The 24,646-nt window shown below is 36.3% G+C and overlaps 2 protein-coding genes across 2 annotated transcripts in view; one reads left to right on the forward strand and one right to left on the reverse strand.

Annotated features, from left to right (window-relative positions):
• Positions 1-6,469: 6,469 nt before the first annotated feature.
• On the reverse strand, positions 6,470-13,826 carry cyb5a (cytochrome b5 type A (microsomal)). The gene is made up of 5 exons (XM_081353282.1): positions 13,578-13,826; positions 11,686-11,814; positions 8,201-8,230; positions 8,027-8,061; positions 6,470-7,777 (listed from the first exon to the last, which is right to left on the reverse strand). Exons 1-5 carry the CDS (start codon positions 13,710-13,712, stop codon positions 7,693-7,695), a joined length of 414 nt encoding a protein of 137 aa, XP_081209408.1. The 5' UTR covers positions 13,713-13,826; the 3' UTR covers positions 6,470-7,692.
• Positions 13,827-13,961: 135 nt separating this feature from the next.
• Positions 13,962-24,646, forward strand: part of cUnh18orf63 (chromosome Un C18orf63 homolog) — a 28,803-nt gene continuing 18,118 nt past the window's right edge. The window contains exons 1-5 of the mRNA XM_081352440.1: positions 13,962-14,268; positions 14,558-14,692; positions 15,405-15,483; positions 19,081-19,137; positions 20,001-20,112. Coding sequence (XP_081208566.1) covers positions 14,559-14,692; positions 15,405-15,483; positions 19,081-19,137; positions 20,001-20,112 — 382 coding nt within the window. The 5' untranslated portion in view covers positions 13,962-14,268; position 14,558. The remainder of the gene's footprint in view (positions 14,269-14,557; positions 14,693-15,404; positions 15,484-19,080; positions 19,138-20,000; positions 20,113-24,646) is intronic.

Below are 24,646 nucleotides of genomic sequence, written 5' to 3' on the forward strand. Positions count from 1 at the left end.
TCCAGGTGTGTAATGTCCAATCACAGAATGTATCATTCCAGGAGAATCCCTTCGGAAGAGCATTTATGTGAAGACTTGGTAACAAACAACAGCTCCACATGTGTATATACGTGCAGACTGCAGTCCTGTAGTAATCAGTTACACACTGGTTACGCCCACTACTACTGGCTCCAGCTCGCCTTGGTCTATATCCAAACAGACAGATGTCAACATGCACGTTTACACTCTCTTTAGGAACAGAACATGTAACTCTATGAAGTTCCTATAAAGAGACTTGAGGTCAATATGTATATTGTGTCTAATCTGCCTAATTTTAGTCCATGGCTCCTGCTTTAATCCTGGCACTGGCGCATTAGAGTTAGTCATCTAGTTAACCTAAACTATTTTATATTCCTTAAATATGCAATAAATATAGGCCTACCTTTAATATATGCCAAAATAAATTTAGGGGAATCTCATGGAAACTGTCAAAACCATTTCACCCCATGAAAAGAAAATGAAACCTATTTTTGGAACCATTGGACCATTAAGATTGATTGCATTGAAACATTATTTAGATGATTGAGCTTATTTTTCCCCAGTAATATATGCATTATTTGTCAAAAGTTTGGAATAATATATATATATATATTTTTTAAAGAAGTCTCTTATACTTTCTATGGAAGCTTGTTTCTATGGAAGCTTGTTTCCGCCACAAAATAAAAATAAATAAAAGATAATTGCGACTTTTTATCTCACAATTGCGAGTTTACATCTCGCAATTCTGACTTTATTTCTCAGAATTGCGAGATATAAAGTCAGAATTGCGTGAAATAAAGTCGCAATTGCGTGTTTTAAAGTCAGAATTGTGAGATATAAAGTCAGAATTGCGTGAAATAAAGTCAGAATTGCGTGTTATAAAGTCAGAATTCTGACTTTTTTTCTCGCAATTGCGACTTTATATTACGCAATTCTGACTTTATGTCTCAGAATTCTGACTTTATATCACGCAATTGGGAGATATAAAGTCAGAATTGCATGATATAAAGTCAGAATTCTGAGATATAAAGTAAGAATTGTGTGATATAAAGTCGCAATTGCAAGAAAAAAAGTCAGAATTCTGACTATTTCACGCAATTCTGACTTTATATCTCGCAATTCTGAGAAATAAAGTCAGAATTGCGAGATGTAAACTCGCAATTGTGAGATAAAAAGTCGCAATTATCTTTTTTTTTTTTTTGGGCGGAAACATATGGAAGCTTGTTTCCGCCACTGAATAAAACATTTTAAAAGATAATTGCGACTTTTTATCTCACAATTGCGAGTTTACATCTCGCAATTCTGACTTTATTTCTCAGAATTGCGAGATATCAAGTCAGAATTGCGTGAAATAAAGTTGCAATTGCGTGTTTTAAAGTCAGAATTGCGAGATATAAAGTCAGAATTGCGTGATATAAAGTCGCAATTGCGAGAAAAAAAGTCAGAATTTTGACTTTATAAGACGCAATTGCGACTTTATATCTCGCAATTCTGACTTTATATCTCGCAATTCTGAGAAATAAAGTCAATTGTGAGATAAAAAGTCACAATTATCTTTTAAAATGTTTTATTCAGTTGCGGAAACAAGCTTCCATACTCACCAATGCTGCATTTATGTGATCAAAAATACAGTAAAAATGGTGATATTGTGAAATAGTATTATAATTTAAAAATTGCTGCTTTGTATGTGAATATCTTGTAAATGATCAAAACTAAATCTTCAGCATTACTTCTGTCTTTATATTGTCCCATAATCATTCAGAAATCATTCTAGTGTGATGATGTATGTATTTACAAACTTATAATGTATAATATAATTTATTAATGGGTTTAAATTGATAAATAATTTAAAACATTTTAAAATGTCCAACATTACAGTACTTTTGTTTATCAATCAATCAATCAATCAATCAATCACGCAACCAATAAAAAGTACAAACTGCATTTTTTTTATGCTTTATAAAACAGTTCTGGTCTTCAGATTTGATTGGTCACGCTGCGTTCCAAGAGTTTTGATGTTCAGTTTAACATCACTGGGTTTTCTAACTTGAGTCATACTGTCTATTTTCACTTGCTGTTCCACACACTTGCTGTTTTGCTAAGTTAGACACGTTGCTGCCTTAAATTTTTAAGTACAGTCAATTTGGATGTTTCAATTTCAATATCAATTTCAACTTTAATTACATTAAACCGACTTAAAAAAAAGAGTTGAATCTTGTATATGGCTTATAAAAAAAAGTTTAAAATTGAGTTAAAGCAATGTAAAAACATGTTGTTATAACCTATTGATCATAAAAACATGTACAGTGTGGGTTAACATATTTTGTTGATCCTGGAACAACATTGATTTCCGAAAATGTATTCCTAACCATAACCCTATAAAACCTAACCCTACCCCTCGGTTATGAGTAAAATCAGAGGGAAATAATGGTGAATAACACTGATGCAGAAGCACCTAACCTGGCTTATAAGCCTAAACTTGCCATAAACTGTAAACTTCTCCCTCAAATCTGATTGGTCGGTTCTAATGTTGTTCCAGGATCAACAAAGATGATGATACAGGAACATGTTGCACTTGGTGAAATCATGTTCTGCCCTGTTCCAGAGAGTATTTGACAGTATTGTATGCCAAATGACACAATATTATGCACTTATTCCACTATGTACTCAACCATCTAGTGTATGAATTTTATAAGGTTATTTAGTCATCCAGCATCAGAGTCTGATCCCTCCACTACATAAAGAAAGCTGTGACAGTTGAGTGCATGAAGTGTCCAACATTACACACTTCGACTGTGTCCGAAATCGCACACTGTCTTGAGTAGACACTTATTTTGAAAGTAATTACTTTGCGAATGAATACAGTATGAATGTGTGTATGAATCTAATCTGGATGTACTACATCCCCCATGCTTTCATAATCATGTGACCAATACCAGGTTCAGTGGCCCTGTCTCAAATGGAGCCCTAAGCCCTCGTGATCTTCATTCAAGTCCACACTTCCGTGACGATTGTTAGGCAGAAGTTTTCTGCAGAGCTCGCTTCAACATGGGCTCGGCAAAAACGCCACAAAGGATATGCACTCACGGCCCAAGGAGTGTAGTTTGAAAGGCTTGCGCACTCAACTGTGTGTGAGACGGCGTGGAAAGCGGGAAATGAAGTATACCTGGGCCTTACAGTAAGTCCACAAGACCGCAAGTGCACATAGAGTGTGCCATTTGGGACAGGGACAGTTATACAGAACGGACAGAATTTGGGACAGGTCATCCGGGGACTTTGTGCCTACTATTTTATGAGTACTGTGAATTCAGACATACTTCTTTTTTCATATACTATTTTTCATCTACTATAAGTATGCGGTTTCAGATGCAGCCTTTGATTTTTTTGGTGAATTAAAGGGATAGTTCACCCAAAAATAAAAAATTCTTTCATCAATTACTCACTCTCAAGTTGGTCCAAACCTTCATGAGTTTCTTTCTTCTGTTGAATGTAAAATATATAAAACAGTTGACGACACATGATATAAAATACTATGGAAGTCGATGCATGCCGTCAACTGTCTGGTTACTGACATTCTTCAAAATATCTTCATTCATGTTCAACCGAAGAAAGAAACTCATACAGGTTTGGAACAACTTGAGGGTGAGTAAATGATGACAGAATTTTCATTTTTGGGTGAACTATCCCTTTAAGTGCATTATTCGGGTATTTAAAGTGCACTTTTTCTTTTTCTTTTTTTCAGTGTGAACACTGCTCACACTATTTGTACTAGAATAGTGCATAAGTACACTAATTGGGACACACCTATTGTGTAAAGACAGAAAATTTGTCCGTTTTCTCCCACTCAACGATCACTGAAATAATGTGTTTCTGCTTGGTGAAATATGTAAAGCTTGATGCTTTTCTTGTGGAAATGCCAGTTTGTTGAGTCTAAATATCTGCATGTGTGTGTTCCCTGCAGCGCTAGATTCTTGAATTTGAATTGATGTCAAAAACAGGATCTAGAATTACAATTCAAATTTGAATTAAAGGAAGCAGAATTGCAATTCAATAAAAATTCAAAGAAATTCATATACATATTTTAAGTGAAGTGTTTAACAATGAAGCTTGTCAGATATGATTGCATTATAAATGATATTAGTTTGAACTACTTGTACAGATTACATTAAAATGATATGTTTTCCCCCAGCAATGAATGTTAAAAGCTCTAGTCACAGAACAAATAATTAAGTTTGATTTATTGTAATTATAATTTTGTGCCACATGATGGAACATGACTTCATTTCCCAGAATGCTTTAGTTTAACCAAGTATTTAAAATGGTTGCTAAACAATTTGTGGTGGACATTTGTTTGAAAGCACAATTTGATGGGCAACACTGGACTTTTTAAGTTTCAGAAGTCCCTTACAACTTCACTCTGCACCAGTTGAGAGAATCTTTAGTGTTGCAGGAAAGATTTTCAGACCAGAACTGTGCAGACTCAATGAAAAGGAGTTGAGGAGCTATTGAGAATTAGATGCAACATTGTTGCTCTGTAATGTTTTGCATTGGAATAAATGATAACTGCATTTACAACAACTCTGTGTTTGTGTGATTACTTTGAAATGAAAATTACATTGGAACAAAACTAATTAAACAACATTGAGGGGTAATTTATTTCAAGAATCTGATCAATATCTATTTTAGAACAAAATGTATGCAGGGTTGAGGAGTAAATAGTTGCGTGAAATGAAATTTCTGTTATTACATTACAAAATGAATGTAATTGTATTTAGTTGTAATACTGAGGTAAAATGTTTAATTCAATTAGTTACTAATCAACTTAAAACGAAATTGCTTTGCATTAATAAAGTTATCCAAATAAAGTAATCCAAACCACATTTATAATGGGTAACTAATAACAGTAAGCAATAACATTTCCAAAGTAATCTTCCTAACACTGAATGCATGCTAGACTCAACACATTCTTTCTGTTGTGTGACTGTGTAGAATTTCTTTGAATTGCCATGAATTTAATTCCACTTCCTGTCATTCCAATTCAAATTCAATTCAACGTCCTGTGGGGCGGAGTAAATTCAATTCAAATTCCAATTCATGAATTGAATTGAGGCCAATTCTGAAATTCTGAATTTTGCACAAGCCTGATGGAAACCCTTACAGTGCAGTTGCTGGAACTGGGAAACCAGGAGAAGAGTAAAAACACACCACAACATGTCCAATGTGTGTGTGTGTGTGTGTGTGTGTCAGTACAGCAGCTTTACTTCGGGCTGCTCTCCCAGCTAATGACCACAGGTCAGCGAGAGCTTCCAAACATGCTGTTATCAGACCAAACAAACACACTGCAATGTTACAACACCATTAATGACCAACAGCAGGAGTGGACAGGTACACTTGATCTAAAATGGCTTTTTTATTTACATGTTTACATATAATGAGCAAATATATGGTGTAACGTAGTCCAAAGCGTTTAGATGCGATTACAAGCTGAAACATTATAGTAAAAATGTAAGACTTTTAATTTACACGTCACAATGATGTGAGCGATGACCTGCCACGCTGAACTGACATTTTAAACCAGAGAATTGTAGACACTGATGATAAAGAGCTTCATGATTATAATAAGGACTTGTATTAATAGTAATTTATATTTAACTGTGTTCTACTATGAGAACACATTGTGGCTCTCCATTTAAAGCTATTTTTCATGACGATGACACTGAGATGAGAGGCTTTCCGGTGGTGTTGCAGCAGCTCTGATCTCCAGCAGATGTCAGTGTTGTAACAGTTCCTGATACTAAAGGTCTAAACATAAACTATTTCACACTTCTGAATGTCTTCCATTAGATTAGATAAACTATCAATTCAGATATCTATGCTTAAATGCTGCTATACCTTGTCTCAGAACTTACTTAAACTGTCATTTTTAGATGACTTTGCACAAACAGGTCTCAAGTTGATTTTTAATGCATGTAAGTCAACTAGAAAATAACAATATCCATTTTTTTTTTTTTTTTTTTTTTTATCATAAATGTTGCTTGGTTTGATATGGTATCATATAATGAAATGACATTCATAATCCGTCTTAAAATATTGTTTGGGGCCACTCTATACACTTAATAATTAAGGTTGTTTATTGGCATCTAAATTGCCATTAAAACCTTTAGCATCCATGGAAGAACAAACGATTCTTTATAGTGGAAAAAGGGTCTTTAGTTTATTCAAATGTTCTTCAATTCACACTTAGTAAAATAAATGGTTACTTTAAGAACTGTTGACTGAATGGTTCTTCTGCCACGAAAAACCCCTTTTGGAAATTTTATAAAAATGCATAAGGATAACTTTTTACTGAAATGAGTTTACAGCAATGTAAATGTATTATCAATGTAAATCTGCTTTGGATAATCTACATTGTTAAAAGTACTATATAAATGAGTTTACAGCAAGTCACACAAGCAGTTTCTTTGTTTATTGGGACACAATAAAGCTGAACGAGTTGAGCCACAGGTTACAGTGTGTGATTCTCTCACATCAGCATTAGTGTGTGTGGCAGCAGCAATGAAGACACTGCAAACATCTGGATCAACATGTATATGGGAAAGTTGCTTGTATCTCTTATCATATACAAGTATATTACATTCAGTTTGTAAAAAAAAAAAAGGGGGAATGTATAAGCACCGTTCAAGGCGGTACACGGACGTGCATTTAAATGGCACATCGACTCAGTGTAACTGCCCGAACACAACTATAACAGAGTTGCTCTTCACTAAAGATTTATGCAGACTTACCTTAATTAAGCACATAATGATATCTTTTGGTTAGATTGTGTACAATCACATTCTGAACAGTTTAGCTTCATCTTTCTCCACAAAATCAAAAGAGAAATATTAGATTATGTTTTGCATAAAACAAACGAAGACCGTTTTTTGCATTGCAACATTATTTTCAAGACAAATGAACATTATCGTAATGCAAAATGAAAACTGCAGATGAGAACTCGGCAAAACATGTACTTGATTGTCATAAAAGTAATGTCACAATTCAAAAAAATCTTAATGGTCCTAAAAAATAATCTTCATTTTATTTATGCAAAATCTTACTTTTACTTTTGATTTTGGAGCTTAATATGATTATCAGCAGCTAATAATAATAATTAATCTTGAATCTGTCACAATTGCCATGTTAATGATTAAATAATTACCGGATTTTAATAAACAATATCATCATTTTATTCATAATTTTTTTTTTTTATCTAAACAATTTGTATTATTTCTCTCTAGTCCAAGTAGGATCAACTTGCATGTGAAAATTATGCATTTCAAGTGAAATTAAATTATTTCTTTGAGGAACAAACCGTTGTGTTTACGTATGTGATAATATTCAGTATATTTCAGCCTGGATATTTCAACTGAATAATGAATACACAGTTTTACACAACAGAAAAACAATTAGACAACCAAACTTCATCTTTAGCGTACATATTTATAATGCTCAAAGTAGATCTAAAATATACTTTAATTTATCATAAAATACATCAGGAATTAAATCTCAAGGGATAAACTTGAACAAACATTGAAACTAACACAAAAGTTGCCTTCATTTGTATAATCTTTATGGTAATGGTTAAACCTGAAATGGATTATGGGTACTGTAGTTTCATCGGAGAAAGGCATCCCATCATGCCTGCTCTGCGGTGTAAATGCGGTACATGAGCGTGACAATCACCGCGGCGACGGCAGGAATCAACCAGTTTGACCACCAGCTGGAACAAGAGATGAAACAGAAGATTTGAACAAAGCACTTGGTAATTAGCTTGAATTATTAACCGGATACTTGCGGTTTCTGATCTACAATGGAAAGTAAAAACTAATAAACAATGGACTCAAAAGAACATGATCCCTCACTCATACAAGAAAAAAAGATGTCGTGTGTAACAAGAAATCTGGATTTCTTAGATATATCTAAACCATCAGATGTTCTTAGGCGTGTTTATGCATACATGTAAACTTACCTTGTCGTTTCTTGAACGGTTGTTACAAGCGATTCCTGTTCAACAGAAAACCAAATGCATTTTTAGGTGGTTCTTACCAAATGTGAGACAAAAACAGTGAAAAGCAGAGCTGTGTTTGTGCGTTAAAACCAGGAACATGGAGAGAAAATATCATTTGAAAAATGCTTTACGTACTGGTGGTTTGGCGATCTTGTCCCTGTCGTCCTGAGAGGAAAGCAGAGGAGAGGCATGATTAAACAAAATATAACAGTTTTTTCACATTTTATTGACAAAGAAAAATGAATTACCATTAAATAGGTCTTAAAATTATACAACGGCATGATGTTACACCGTGATTTAAAAAAAAAAGTAACAAAAACAGACAAAATGGAGAAGCCGTGTGTGACAAACTCAGTACATCTTATGATTCAATAGCTTGTAGAACCACCTTTAGCAGCAATGACTTTAAGTAATCATGTTCTGTTTGACTTTATCAGTCTCTCACATCGTTGTGGAGGAATTTTGCTTCAGTTCACTGAGGTTTGTGAGCATCTGTTTCTGCACAGTTCTCTTAAGGTCCCGTCGCAATATTTCAGTCGGGTTGAGGACTGGGCTTTGACTGGGCCGGTGCAACACCTTGATTATTTTCTTTTTCAGACATTCTGGTGTAAATTTGCTGATGTTCTTGGGATAACTGTCCTGTTGCAGGACCCAGTTTCAGCCGAGCTTCACATTTGACTTCAGACTTTGTGGTCGACTCTACGACTGAAGGTGCCCGGGTCCTGTGACTGCAAAACAAGCCCAAATCCTCAGCCCTCCACCACAGTGTTTGACAGCTGGTGTGAGGCGTTTGTGCTGATATTCTGTGTTTAGCTTTCTGTGCATTATGGCCAAACATCTCCACTTTAGTCTCGTCTATCCAAAGGACATTGTTCCAGAAGTCTTGTGTCAGATGCAACTGTTCAAACCTAAGCCGTGCTGCCATGTTCTGTTCAGAGAGAAGAAGCTTTCTCCAGGCAACCCTTCCAAACATGCCATACTTGTCCCGTCTTTTTCTAAGTGTACTGTCATGAACTTTAACATTTAACGTGCTATCTGAGGCCTGTAGAGTCTGAGATGTAGCTCTTGGGTTTCTCGCAGTTTCTCTGAGCATTACAGTCTGACCTCAGGGTGAATTTGCTGGGACGTCCGGAAACCGCCTTGACCGTTTTCCACATCCTCACTGAATGATGGACTTTTAATTTGTTTGGAAATTACCTTGTAACCCTTACCAGATTAACGGGCAGGAACAATTGCTTCTCTAAGATCATTGCTGATGTCTTTCCTCCTTGGTATTGTGTTAACACACACCTGAAACTGGCAAAACTTCTGCTTTTATAGAGTTGGTCACGCTTGCTGATGATCAGTTAATCAAAGGCGTTTGATTAGCAGAGCCTGACTGATACTAACCCTCTTCATTCTTATAGAAGCAGTAAGTGTGTACTTGGTTTGTCAACTATGGCTTCTCTATTTTGGCCTAGTGTTTGTTAAATAAACAATGACACAGTGTAATATATCATGTGTTGTTGTATATCTGAGGTTGTATTTGCCCTATTTGCCAAAGACCAGATGATATTTTTACTCGAAATGTAAAACCATAGAAATCAAAATGGTGTATTTTCTTTTTCACATGACATTCAACTGTTCAAATATTTTGGTAAGATTTTTTTTTGTTTTTGAGTCTCTTAAATCTGAATCTCTTGAATCTCTTAAGTCTCTTCTGCTCTAACGCTGCATTGATTTGATCAAAAATACAGTAAATATTGTGAAATATTATTACAATGTAAAATGTTCTATTTGAATATGTTTTAAATTTGTAATTTCTTCCTGTGATCAAAACTGAAAAAGATTTGTTATTATGAATCAAAATACCTCACCGCAGTTCTATACATTTATTTGAATTTCATTCATTTTAATTCTGTCTTTAAAATTGAATTACTGTTCTGCATGCAGTTTGCTATCTCACAACCAAATGAACTAGGTGCAAGGTGCACAACTCTGCTCCACTCCTGACACAGAAACTCCCTGATAGCATCTGTGTGCTAAATCCAGCAGCATTACAGGTCCTTCGAGAGGAATAAAACGGGATTCCAGGTTATCGATAGCATCTCAAGCCCCTGGAGGTCTTTGAAAACATCTTGGATTTCGTTAGATACAACTATGAATCAACAGACTTTTCATGGAACATTCCCAGATATCTCAGGGGGATTGGGAAGTTTGTGACTTTGGTTGTATTTTTGGATATATGTACATATTTGTAAATCGCATAGGTTACCATTGGCATCTATAGGTGTGATGTAATCCCTTCACTGACACTATAAATCATTAATGATTATTCATGTGTTTTTGTGTGCCAGATCGCCAGTGCTGACTGATGGTTGCAAAGCAACAGATGCAAAACAGACTTTGAAAAAACATGCAGGGTACAATTTAAAATAACAGCCCTCAAGAGCTAAATCAAAGCTTGTTTCCGACACAGAATAAAACAAATTTAAAAAGATAATTGTGACTTTTTTTCCTCAAAATTGAGTTTTTCAATTTCTGAGAATTGTGAGATATAATCTTTTAACTGTGAAATATAAAGTTCAAATTGCAAGTCAAGATATAAACAAAAAAAGTAAACTATAAACTAAAAAAAAGTTTACAATTTAAAATTCTGACTTTTTATCTCAGAATTGTGAGTTTATGTCTTGTCTTACTTTTTACCTCATAAGTCTTACTTTTTATCTCAGAATTGCGAGTTTGTTTCATAATTCTTACTTTTAATCTCAAAATTGCGAGTTTATGTTTCATAAGTCTGACTTTCATCTCAGAATTGCGAGTTTATGTTTCATAAGTGTGACTTTCATCTCAGAATTGCGAGTTTATGTTTCATAAGTGTGACTTTCATCTCAGAATTGCGAGTTTGTCTCATAATTCTTACTTTTAATCTCAGAATTGCGAGTTTATGTTTCATAAGTCTGACTTTTATCTCAGAATTGCGAGTTTGTCTCATAATTCTTACTATTAATCTCAGAATTGCGGGTTTGTGTCGCAAGTCTTTATCTCAGAATTGTTTGTTTGTCTCGAAAGTCGTACTTTTTTCCCTCAGAATTGTGAAATATAAACACGCAATTCTGAGAAAAAAAGTTTTGTGAGATAAAAAGTCGCAATTAGCTATTTTTTTATTTATTCTGTGGCAGAAACAAGCTACCATATAACCTTATTCAGAGCTGCACCAGCAAGGCTATGAGGGTTAAACTTACCGTGTTTTCAATGGCATCCGCTGTAAAAAGTTCCTAGATCACTCATAATTTTCCACAGCTCATATTGTCAGGAGTTTTTTGTTTACTGAAAACTCTTGGAAAGATATTTTTGCAGTGTTTCATCAGCAGAACAATACAAAAACACATAACAGTACAACCCACTGAAGAAATGTGTGTCTGTCTATCCCTCAAAGCCTCGATTTCATTTACTAGGAGCTGCTGTGGAATTGTCTAGCCTTTCAGTTTTTTCTTGATTTACTTTTAATAAGAAATTATTAAAATATTTCAATATTGAAATACTTTTTTAATATTTCTGTAAATATAGTATATTCACAAAAGCAGAACTGTCAGAAAGCACACAATGCTCAACAATAGTCCTGATTTCTGGTGTCTTACCGGATGCAGTTCTCCTATGAGCAGAGAACTGGCCATCTCGCGTGCATCTGTCGAGTGGCCGACATCTTCGAAACTCTCGGTGGCGTCTCCACCCGCTTGCTCTCGCAGCACCTCCTCTCCTCCGGGGTGCTGTGGACATCAGCAAATACATCAGAAGATCAAACTCGCCTATAAAACCCTTTTAAACTTGATTGCTCTTTTAAAACTGTTCCCTAGGAAGTTATCAGTTGATTTAAGTGTCATCAGTGCACGGAGTCATGCATCCATACGATAAAAGGTCGACCAATTGATAGTTTTTGCAGATTAATCAGCACCGATTACCGATTTCTGGAACAATCTGTTATGGGCCATTTCCATACCGATAGTTTTCCGGGTTACGGAGCGGCTGAGAAGAGTCTGCTGTCATTATACAGTACGAGAGCGGCCTCGCTGACACCTCGTGGAGTTTGTTTTGACACGTAAGGCGAGACACTTCAAATACGGATTTAAAACAGACAATGAAACGGTATGTGTATAGTACATTACAGTTCATGTTTTCATATCATTATAAAATAATTAATTTGTTGACTAGATGCTGCATTAGTGGAGAACAGCAGTGTGACACACAAAATTGTTACCATCTATGTGCATCAGTTTATATCCAGCTGATCGCTTTTATGCATTCGTTATGCAGCGAAGTAGCATATTTGAAGCTAGAGACATGAGAACGCAAACGGTATCATCATGCAGCCGACAGAAACATATAAACAAATCAGAAATGCATTCGGTTTCAGTTCCTTTTTTCTGTCATTTTGATTAAGTAATCATCAAGTGTTTTAAAATAGAAGCAAATATAGTGTGAGAGTATACATTATATACAATAAACATGTGTCTAATTTCAATGATATGGCCTTTGTGTAGATATTTAAAGATGGCCATCTGTGAGTGTTTGGATTTATATGAAATGGTAACCCTTTACAATAAGATTCCATTTAACATTAACTAAGGTTAGCCAAATAAAAGTACAGTTCATTGTTAATTTCAACATTTACTAATACATTTTTATAAGTTGTTTCTCTTAACATCATGTACTATGAACTGAAATGAAAAATCAAGGTATAATTTATATTTTTTATATTTAAAAAGTTTTCATGGTTCAGTACGGTTTTTTTTTTTTTTTAGTAATAAAGTTCTGCACTAGTTTATGTGTTATGTTTGTTTTCATCCAGTATCTATTTTAAAAACTATTGGGTGATTAATCCGTATCGGCCAGCGTGGGCCAACCTAGTGTCGTTATCGGGCGACCTCTATACTTGTATGCACTTTTAGACCTAGCATGAGTACATTTTTTAGAATAGGTGGTTCTCTAGATCTAGAAAATGATAGAAATAGATAATAGGGAAAGATGTGAAATGTTAGAGTGGTTATCTGATCAATTACAGCAAAGTGGTGTGTGGTGCAACTACAGCTTTTCTTCATACAAATCTGACCACCAAAAGCAAATTTATTAAAAAAATAACAGTGCATTTGATTGTTTAACGAGATATATTAGTTACTGCACTAATGCCAATTTCACACCAAACACATTAGTTGGCAAGCATTGTAATTAAAACTCTTGAGAGCACTTGGCAAAGGTCACTCCATTCAGTGCTCACCTTAAGCAGTGTAAACTTTTGTACTGGAAGTTTTGAGCTGACTTTTTCAATGCATTCATTTATTAACAATATGCATTATAATGCACATATATTCTATTTCTATTATGCATTACACAATTCCAATTCAGCGGTTCTGTTTATACAATACAATACACGTTATGCATGCATAACAAAATTCCAAAACAATACCATAATGCAAATGTTAGCTATGTGTTTGGCACCAAACTGAACATTTGAGGCTCTATTTTAAAAACTCACCTCCTCGAGAAACTTTGTGACGTCGTACACTTTATTATGAATGATAATCCATGTACTTTTAAAAGAGTTCCGTTCCTCCACTTCTGACAAACGATAATATTTAACACCCTTTTCGTCTGTTCCGTTGTTTTCCATTGGTTTGTTTAAATGTGTGTTACTTGCTCAGAAACTTTCATAAGTTCTCCTACGAATTGTTCACTTCACCTCCTTCAAAACTGGACCTACTACCAACAATGTATTTCCCAACTCGCCCGGCAACGCCCATTCCGCTTAAGACGAAATCTGATTGGATGGTATCATGTCTGTGTTTCCTAGTGTGTCTGTTTTGATTGGACAAAGGGCTGTCAATCAACTCATTGGGTCATAGGTTTCGGCGAAGCACACGAAGTAACTCGGCTGAAGTTCACGAAAGTTCACGAGAGGATAGTTCTCACGCAATACGGAAACGTTGCAGTTTATCGCCATCACGTTAATCTAGTGATGTCCGTTAGTCACGATAATTCAAGTGGGCTGCCCTTAACGCTGCTTCAGGCGCCTGTTGTTGATGTCGTTTAGATGTTTCTGTCAGATAAGAGTGTGTACGTTCACTGTTCACTTAAAACACTGTCACGCGAGCCTTTAGTGTCTCCTCGCTCTTGCCGCCAAAAGCTTTCGCCGTTTTACCTCAACATATTTGTATAACCTCACTGAGGTAAAAAGTACTTTCTTTCTTTCTTTCTTTCTTTCTTTCTTTCTTTCTTTCTTTCTTTCTTTCTTTCTTTCTTTCTTTCTTTCTTTCTTTCTTTCTTTCTTTCTTTCTTTCTTTCTTTCTTAAATTATAAGTCAACTGTTTATTGGAGTTTTGTCTCATCTGAGGGAATTCGTCATTTCTCATCTTTGGACAAAAATAGTTTCTCATTAACCACTAATAGCTCATTTTGGTCACAGATCAGTGACTCTGTTAGTTTGCCCTGTTTAACCCTCACGATTTCCCCTTTCAGAATGAATGGAAGTGGGACACAGTCTTTGTTTTTCCTCAGTCTTCCGGACCTGAGGAATCTATGCTGTGTAAATCTGTTCTTCCCGAAAAGTTACGATGAAGGGGAGTTGAGAAACAAACAATTGAAAACCTGCAGGTGAAAAGACAAATATTATGTATTAAAATACAAGTTACTGGTGTGTGTATATATATATATATATATATATATATATATATATATATATATATATATATATATATCATGGTTTTGGATATGGTTTTTCTACATATATTTAGACTATCTTGATAGATTATCTTTAACTTGTGATTTAATGCGCATAAAGCAATGATTTATCCGTGCACAACATTTTTTTTTTAATTCATGTTCCTCATGTTCTTGAATCAAAATAGCTTCCCCTCCGCAACATCTCTTCTCTGATGATGTGTTTACTGGCGTGAGGGTGGGGCAATCTGTCACTCACATAGGATCCACCAATAGCAAACCACAACTATCCAATCAATTCCCAATAGACAAAATCAAGTTGCACCCTACATTTGTTCTTGTTCGAGAAGCAGTTTCATTTGGACATACTTGGATATACACAATAGAAAAGAAAAGATTATCACAGCTTCCATTTCATGCCAGCTTTATGTAAATCAACACACTAAACTAGAGTTCCAAACTGTATTGGATTTTAAAGACATATTCTGTCTTCAGACCCCCTCGTTTGTTTCCTAGGATGATGGAAGTGCTTTATGTTTCACTATTTTGACCTTGGAAGTGTCAAAATCACCAGAACTGCATCAATCACAGATATTACATGCTTCCACTAAACTGAAAGAAGTCTTATTTTTTCCTTCTCTTTCAGGGAGCTTGTTCTCTTGCATTCAGATGTTGTTGCCTCACCTGTGTTAGGCCATTGTGGGGGCATCACTGTTATAATGACTGTAAGTATGATATAGTGTGAGTGTGTGTGATATAAATTATAATTTACAATCAAAATCTAAGCATTTATTTGTGAGAGTATTGATTAGGGCTGTCACTTTACGTTTGAAAATCGATTGCACAATCGATCGGACTTCTGCATAATGTACTTATACTTCTGCATAATGTGTGTCTTTTTTAGGGCTGTTTTCGACTAAGGATTTTCATAGTCGAATCTGATTCGTTAGATTTTGCCGTAGTCGACTGATAGTCGAACCTTTTTTTTTTTCTTTTTTTTTTCGATAGCAGCTAGATTTTTTCCATTTCAAACAAAAGAGCTAAAAACACATATATATCACACATATATCATAACATTTCATAAACATGAGGAGCAATATGAGAGAGAAATTTGGTGATGGTTGTTTAGGTACATTAAACCACGTAAAGCTTTTTCACGCCCATGAGAACCGCGTGGAGTCAACTCACAGCCGCTCCGCAGCCCTGCTGAAAATGTGAAGCAGAAACGCTTAATATCAGATATCGTCCATAATAATTGGACTCTGGGTTCGATTTTTTGACCATTTTCAGTGGTTATGAGGAGCAATATGAGAGGGAAATCTGGTAATCGTTGTTTAGGTACATTAAACAACGTAAAGCTTTTTAACGCACATGAGAACCGTCTGGAGTCAACTCACAGCCGCTCCGCAGCCCTGCTGAAAATGTGAAGCAGAAACGCTTAATATCAGATAACGTCCATAATAATTGGACTCTGGGTTCGATTTTTTGACCATTTTCAGTGGTTATGAGGAGCAATATGAGAGGGAAATCTGGTAATCGTTGTTTAGGTACATTAAACAACGTAAAGCTTTTTAACGCACATGAGAACCGTGTGGAGTCAGCTTTTTAACGCACATGAGAACCACGTGGAGTCAACTCACAGCCGCTCCGCTGCCCTGCTGAAAATGTAAAGCAGAAACGCTTAATATCTGTTAACGTCCATAATAATTGGACTCTGGGTTCGATTTTTTTACCATTTTAAGTGGTTATGAGGAGCAACATGAGAGGGGAATTTGGTAATCATTGTTTAGGTACATTAAACCACGTAAAGCTTTTTAACGCACATGAGAACCGTGTGGAGTCAACTCACAGCCGCTCCACAGCCCTGCTGAAAACGTGAAGCAGGTTTTTGAATACATTTTTATTTATTTACATTAGTAAGCTACAGGACCTGCGCGAAAGCGAAAAAATAAAATAAAAATGGTACCCAGCCCTTCTGAAAATGCGAATGCGTCTCTGTCCCCAGCACATTTCAAACCAAACTGACGCCCATGTATTCGACTATGAGGTTCATAGTCGAATCAGACCTCTCCGAATCGAATCGTCGAATCCTCGACTATTAGAAGTCAGCCCTAGTCTTTTTACTACAAAAATGTGATTTCTGCCGGTATTCAGACAGTCTCATGCATACAGATACAGATTCGGGCTACGGTCAACCATCGCCTACGTAGGTGAAATTTGTTTGACATTTCTAATCGTAAACTCAGCCATGTTGAATCCTGCAGTGATGTTTCTCACTGATGTTATGGCAGTCCATTCTGCTTAATGTTTTTCGAGAATGCTGCACGCCTGTTTGTCATTGTGCACGAAACTTCACGCCAATAAATCATCAGAAATATTGCTGACTTGTGTGCGTCTCAAGCGCCCACTTTTATTTGTCCATATTTGGCGTTTAAAATGGAAACGTCTTTAGACATGGAAAATCAATTTTACAATTGATTCAATGAACAGGTATGTCTCAAAAATCGAACAGCCCTAGTATTGATCCAAACTGTTTACTTTTAAGCAGTGATTTTACTATTTATTTAGTTTGATCTAATTGTATCGTATGGATTGGCGTAAAAAACTGTATAGCAAATAATTGTGTAGGATAATAACTATTTTTCCTTTTCAGTCATGTGACTGGCACAGAGACCTGGAGGGCAAAACATCCATAAAACTGCAACATAAGCCTGTCAATTTTACATCTGTTTCAAGCCACAAATATTTAGATCACCTCTCCAAAGAAGAAAAACAAAAATATGTAAACAAAGAGCAAGTTTTGGGCACTTGTGATCCATATGCAGCACCTGCTGCAGTATTTAAAACAGCAGGACGTTCTGAAAAACTTCAGAAAGTGCCTTAATGTACTAAAACAGTTGTGTTAAAAGACCATATTCAACTTTATTAATGATGCACACTATATACAGGCGAGCAGGTGAGCCCAGAATATGATAGCAACAGTGGAAACTGCATTGTATTTATACTCCAGGTTCACCTGCTCGCCTGTATCATTAATAAGGTGTACCGGTATATTACATTTGTTTTTTGTTTTTTTACATCACAGTCTTACAACATCAGTACAAACCTAGTAAGATTGACAGGCGGGCAGAGGAGAAAAGTCTTGTTTTGCCCTCCTGGTGTGCATGAAAACAGTGAATTACTCATTTGTACGCAAAGAAAAGATACAAGCAATCACAGAACCATCTGGAGTTTTTCAAAGTGATGTGATATTTATTATTGGGTTTATGTCACATTTGTTACAAATGTTTTTAAATTCAAAGTTTTTACAAGTTGCATGTTCTGTAATTGCTGATGATGAACAAAAACAGAAATCTGATCATTTGCAGTGTAGGCCTATTATGATCAAAAGGAAAGTAGAATTGCCCTAATAAAATCGGATTAGTGTATTTGTGTATTTGGGACATAATTGAATCTATATCAGACATTCCACATAATGTATGCATGCAGAAATAAGGCTGAAGACATTTAATGTTTAGTACACGTAGCATTCGACGTGTCTCTCAATTGTATTCCTACTTGCATAGATGAATTAACGAATGCTCTTGCTCACAAAATGCAACTTTCTTTTCAATAAAATGTAACTTAATTATATTTAATGATGATTTGAATTAATGCCATATCATACTGTATGAATAATTCCATGTCAGGCAGAACATTTATGATTTATATTGCTTTTCCTGTCAGTACGTGTTATTGCTCTTCTTTTTTCCTCAGTGTTCGTGATACGTGCATCACCTTGCGTGCATTTGCACCTGTCAGTGAAGTTTGTGGTGTTGCATGTGCGTGACTTCTCATCTGTGTGTGTGTGTGTGTGTGTGCGTGTCAGCACAGCTCGTGCTAAGGCATGTCCCGTGCGAAGCCAAATATTTGAGGCACATTCCACACACTCTATCATCTCCTTTCCTGTCCTGAACTAAGGCCAATTAAATCAGCACTTCACACTGTTAAAAGCAGCCACAGAGATGCCGTGGTTCCCCTTCAGTAGTGCTTTGATTTGAATCTGATGCACATTTCACAAAAGTTGTGAATGTGTTGTCAGACTTCAATGGGTACACTGGTGAATAATTGACTATGTTGTGCTTATATAACTTCCATGCCATTTGTGCTTGTGTTGCCAAAAGGGTAAAGATGACATGCTTTGTAGCAATTCATCTCCATTGAATGAAGGTCTGAATGAAGTTTGTGTGCTTCTTTTAAGTCCTCGTTTTGGTCCTGATGTATATGAACGTGGTATTTATGTTTAACTGTCCATTCTGATTGTCCCCTGCACTTTGTCTTAGATTACATTTCACAAGAGAGGCATCATCCAGGCATTTGCGCAGAAACATGGTCTACAGGTTAGTTTAAAGAGATTTGTCTGTGTCTTGTTTGTTCAGACAAATCTCAAATGTTCATGTTTCATGTGTTCAGTCTGACCTTTATCCCAGACTGACACTATTTGTCTGTCCTGAACAGTGTCTTCACTGCATCAGAATATACTACTGCCATTTATATTTTAAACGTTTTTCAAAGTAGTCTCTTCTGCTCACCCAGGCTGCTTTTATTTGATATAAAATAGTGCAACGGTAATAATGTGAAATATTACAATTTAAAATACTGTTTTCCATGTGAATATATGATAAAGTGTAATTTATCCCTGTGATCGAAGCTGAATTTACAGCATCATTACTCCAGTCTTCAGTGTCACATGATCCTTCAGAAATCTTTCAAATATTATGATTTGCTGCTCATGAAACATTTCTGATAATTATCAATTTTGAAAACCGTTGTGTTGCTTCATATTTTTGTGGAAACTGAATTCTTTGATGAATAGAAAGTTCAAAAGAACTACATTAATTTGGAATATAAACATATCAATGTTTTTACTGCCACGTTTGATCAATTTCGTTGTGTCTTTGCTGAATACAATTATTAACTTTTTTAAAGAAAAAACAGAATTGTGAAGAATGACTATTCTGATGTACATGTAAAGTCTGATATGACTCTTCAGACTGAGGTTGCATTTGCAAAGCATCAGACATGTATCTTAAGTTTTGGACAGCATATGCAGGAATGAAAAAGACTAGATTTCATGTGGTTACAGTATAACAATTGCATATATTACAGTACTGGTCTGAGTGACATGTGAACAAAAAAAACATCAGATTTGGTCCACTTTTGCCTTTGTGCTAATAATAGTCTTTCTTTTTTCATCCTGTAGCTCAACCTTCCTCAAAGAGTATGTCCTGCCATTCTGCAGACCTGTTTATCTTATTCAGTGACTGCTAAACTGGCCCCTAAATGGAACAAAGCTGGTCAATACCTAATAGCAGGTGAGTATTAAAGGGATACTTCACCGATTAGCGTTAAGCTTTGTATTTTCGAATCTTCCCTCCCTGATGTCCCCCTGAGACGAGAGATTTCTGTATTGTGTGTCTGAAAAAAACCCTCCGATGACGCAAAAATCGTCATTTAGCTCATCAGAGGCTCTTCTGTCCAGAGGCGAGAGACTCCAGCCAGTAGGAGGAGCTCGTCACGCATGGGTTCACCCCGCCCATAGGGGGATCTCACCATAAAACGGTGTCTTTTCAGTTTCGAGTCTAGTAGCCTAGTCATATAATTTCTTCCGATTCTGCCCTCTGTAAGCGGTAGGCGTGGCTTGGGCCTCGTAGGGCAGCGAAGCAAGTGCATTCTGGGAGTTGTTGTCTTTCATCCACATGAGCCAAAAATTAATTTTCTGGCTTTTCTCAGTCTAGACGGCACCAACTTCTAAAATAATTTCACATTTCTACTACATAAATGACCCAATTTAAATACACATTAATCTTTCCAGTGGTGAAATATCCTTTTAAAGTCCCCCTGTAGTCAATAATTGTATCCCTTAAAACGCATCTTTGATCACCAAAATTACATATTTAATTGTTTTTTCAATGAAAAAAATAAAAAATCTTCATGCCTTAAAATAGCTTGAATATAGTTCTACACCCTTGCCTCATTTACTATAGGTGGTTCAATGGATGTGCAAATGAGCCCCGCCTCCACTCACTCACTCAGCTCAGAGATCCACTGGTTGACGATCACACGTTGATCTGATTGGTTACAAGGTAGTTTGTGACGTCAGAAACACCAGCGATTTCAAAGCGTGTTTTTGAGACTGTCTTTGGTTCACTGCAGTTTTAAGGTGGAAATACTCAGCAATGCTGTTGACTTATGAATTTACACATGGTTTGTCTTAAAGCATATTAAAAACACCACATAGAGATATAAATATAATATCCCATGGACAGTATATTTAAATGTCTCAGTTCACACAATTACAAGCTGAATTTTGCCTGTCTGGATTCATATAATACAGGCATTAGAAAATGACATATCTGATCACTAACAGAATAACTCTGATGCCTTTTGTGAAGACAGTCTTTCCCTAGTACAGGATTCACTTTGTGGCTGATTTAGCTGCTGTGTAATCTTAACTGAGCCCTCTTTCTAGTGTAGGGACAAGCAATTCATGTAGTCCGATCCCTTCGTTTCCTTTACTGAGCTAATATTTTTATTGCCTTGGCTCAAGGTCAGCAATAGTCAGTTCAGAGCAGTTTAACTAATAGAAAGGAGCTAAGATCATTGGAGTTCAGCAGTGCTGTCATGAATTATCACTGTGCCGGCATAAAGTTACTAATTAAAGGTATAAAAGGTATTATTAAGTACACTACTTGACAGTTTCATGTGTTTTTAGTATTTACTAGTCTTTATTAGTTCTCAATGCTCCTGTCGACTGCTGTGTTCAGACTTCTCGATTCGTTTCTCAGCCAAGAATTAGTTGGTACTAAATATTTGATGTATGAGTTAAAAATCAGCACATGATAAGATAACCAGACCGTTTGATGGCCTTGTGTTGGAGGCCGTGCCTTGAAAATGTGTGTGGCACTGTCCTTGAGCACAGTTAAAGCTGTATTCATGGCTCTCAGAAGTCTTTTTTTATTCTCTATTAAAGCTGAGCAGAGAAATTTACTGTAATTAAATCTTATTTTATGAAAATGTGAGGGTTTTAAAAACCTGGTTTCAAAAAGTTTTCTTAATGATGTTAGCAGATTGCAACACTCCCCCATCACAAGGCTTTTAACGAATTACACAGAAATCTCAATAGGAGAGCCACTTTTACCACAAAGTGTCAAAAGTTATATCCAGTCATAAATATCATGTGTGCTTATCAATCTGTCGTCACCAGGGCTCGAAATTAACTTTTTTACTTTGTAGCACTGGTGTTCTTAAAAAAGTTAGGAGCACACACCAAAAATTAAGGAGCACCACAACTACAAATTACATATTAACAGATGTCATTTCACTGGGGCTTTACACATCCTGTGGCCAAGATCTTCTGGTCTTCTGGCTCTATATCATCTCACCCGATGATATTGGCACATGATTTGTCATTTGCATACATCATGTTAATCGCAACTCCGTTCTTTTTCCATGAGCTGCAACATAGGTTTAAATTTAGTGAAGGCAAGCTCTTCTTTGGCGATGGTGTATGTGGTGTTATATTTGACGTATAATTAGCTCTGCTAATAGAGCGGAACGACCAGCAGCATCTTGCCGATTAAAAGCCTTAATAATCGAACCTGATGAACCTGATTTGTTTGCCACACACCTGTCCCTGCATTTTTTGCTTGGCACTTGGCACTCTATTGCTATTAATATGCTGTATTAATCTTTGTTAATCTTAGTTAATAAAAATACAGCTGTTCATTGTTCGTTCATGTTAGTTCACAGTGCATTACTATGTTAACTAATAAAAACAAATATTTCAATATTGTAGGTTATTAGTAGCCTAAATGTTAAAATTAACATTAACAAGTGTTAACAAATTAACAAAGGTTAACAAATTAACAAAGTGCAGTTTATTAATAGTATGTTAACTAATGTAGTTAACTAGAATTTAATAAATGGAACATTATTGTAAAGTGTTACCAATTTTTGGACAGATCAGTTGTTTTAACCATTCATTAAAGTGAATCGGTTCAAATGAGCCATTAGTTTGCGAATCGGACGTGTCATTAGTGGACGTGTAGCCTACGGCACGCGTTGTTTGATTATCCCGGCAGTTTAATTTCTAGCACAATTTACACTCCGCGGTAATTCAGGAGAAAAAAAATCTCCGAATGCTCCACGTGAAACTTCGGTCTTCCGCCCTTTTTCTATCGTGTCAAATTATTTTGATTAATATGCGCGAGGGACAGAGAGAGCAAGACAGCACTTGTGTTGTTTGAAGACGTAAGAGTGCGCGCGCACGGCCACGGCGCTCTCTCATACTTGTGCGCCCTGTCAAGCGCAGCAGTCACTCTATTCTACATCACTCACCGATCAAATAATGCTTTGGCCGCCGCCAAAAAAATTTTAAATGCAGGAAAACCCCTGGTTATATAACGTTGGATAGAATGATGGTCCAGCCATCGCGTATCAGCGCACATAAGGTACACACTGTGAAGTAATTTGCAAATGTTTTTTAGAGAAATGAAAACAGGTCGCACCACAACGATTATTTGCACTCGCACAAATGCTCCCAAATATATTTTTAGGTCACACAGATTAAATTTCAGGAGCATATGCAACTAAAATGGTTGCAATTTCAAGCCTTGCATCACTGAACAACACACAATATGCAATGCAATAAATACAAAAGTGAGAAGAAAAAAAGTATTCTTTATGATTTACCAGTCAAATTTGTAACTAAGTCAAGATGATTTCCCTTAATGACAAAAAAAAACAAAAAAAAAAAACAGGATTTCCAGAATATGTTCATTCCTGAATGTATTTAATTACCTTCAATTTAGCCTAGAAATCTAGACGCACCCTAGCGGCAGCAAAATGTATTTTGCAGCCAGGGCAGTCTTGCAACTCTCCGTTGACTTTCGGAGCTGGAAAAACCAAACTCTGGTCAGGCCAATCACATCGTGTACAGAGTAGGCGGGGCGGGCTTAACATAATGACGACAGAGTTGCGACGGTTCCCTTGAAAACAAAGAATGGCGGCTGCTGCTGGAGAACAGTCTTTTGAATCGGCTTTGGCCGCGACTCTGGAGGACTTGGAGTTAGGTTTTTCTTTGAGAAAAGAGCAAAGAACGGCACTTGAGTCATTCTTAAAAAAGGAAGATGTGTTCGTAGTTTTGCCGGCCAGATTCAAAAGTTGAATCTATCAACTAACGTAAGCTCCGCTGTTGGGAAAACGCTCTGGTTGGTTAAAGCGCTGTCCTGTTGCGTGCAAAGGGAATTTGAAAGACAGCCGTTAATCCCGCCCCTCGGATTGAGCCGTGTCTATGGTGAGTTGCCAGACCTAACATCTTGATGTATTATCTTTTTTTCTACATTAGCCAAAAGGGTATCTAACAGCCCGATCTCATGAAAGTGTGTATCTATAGCACAAATTTTATTTCTCGTGCCATTTATACACCAAAAATAGTTTTTGCGTGCGTATGATATGCACTTTATGGCGTGTAATACGCACACACTCCACACCCTTACTCATACCCTAGGGGTTTACAGTGCCTATCATATGCATGGAAAAAAAACTGCATTATAAATGGCACGAGAAATAAAATAAGTGCTATAGATACGCACTTTCATGAGATCGTGTTGGTATCTAACCATCCAAGAGCACATTCGGCTTTAAGAGCTGGTACTAACTCCGCAGAGAGTCGCTGGCAGTGGCATGCACAACTTTTGTTTTAATTGGACTGAATTCATTCCGATTGATGAATCTGAATGTAGTTTACACATGAATGCTAAACATGTGATTGGGTTGATGTACGTGTTTATGGGCCCTATTTTAACAATTTAAGCGCCTGGTCTAAAGCGCAAGGCGCAAGTTCAC

Source organism: Scardinius erythrophthalmus (assembly GCF_964197995.2).
Source record: "Scardinius erythrophthalmus genome assembly, chromosome: 22".
Lineage (NCBI taxonomy): Eukaryota > Metazoa > Chordata > Actinopteri > Cypriniformes > Leuciscidae > Scardinius > Scardinius erythrophthalmus.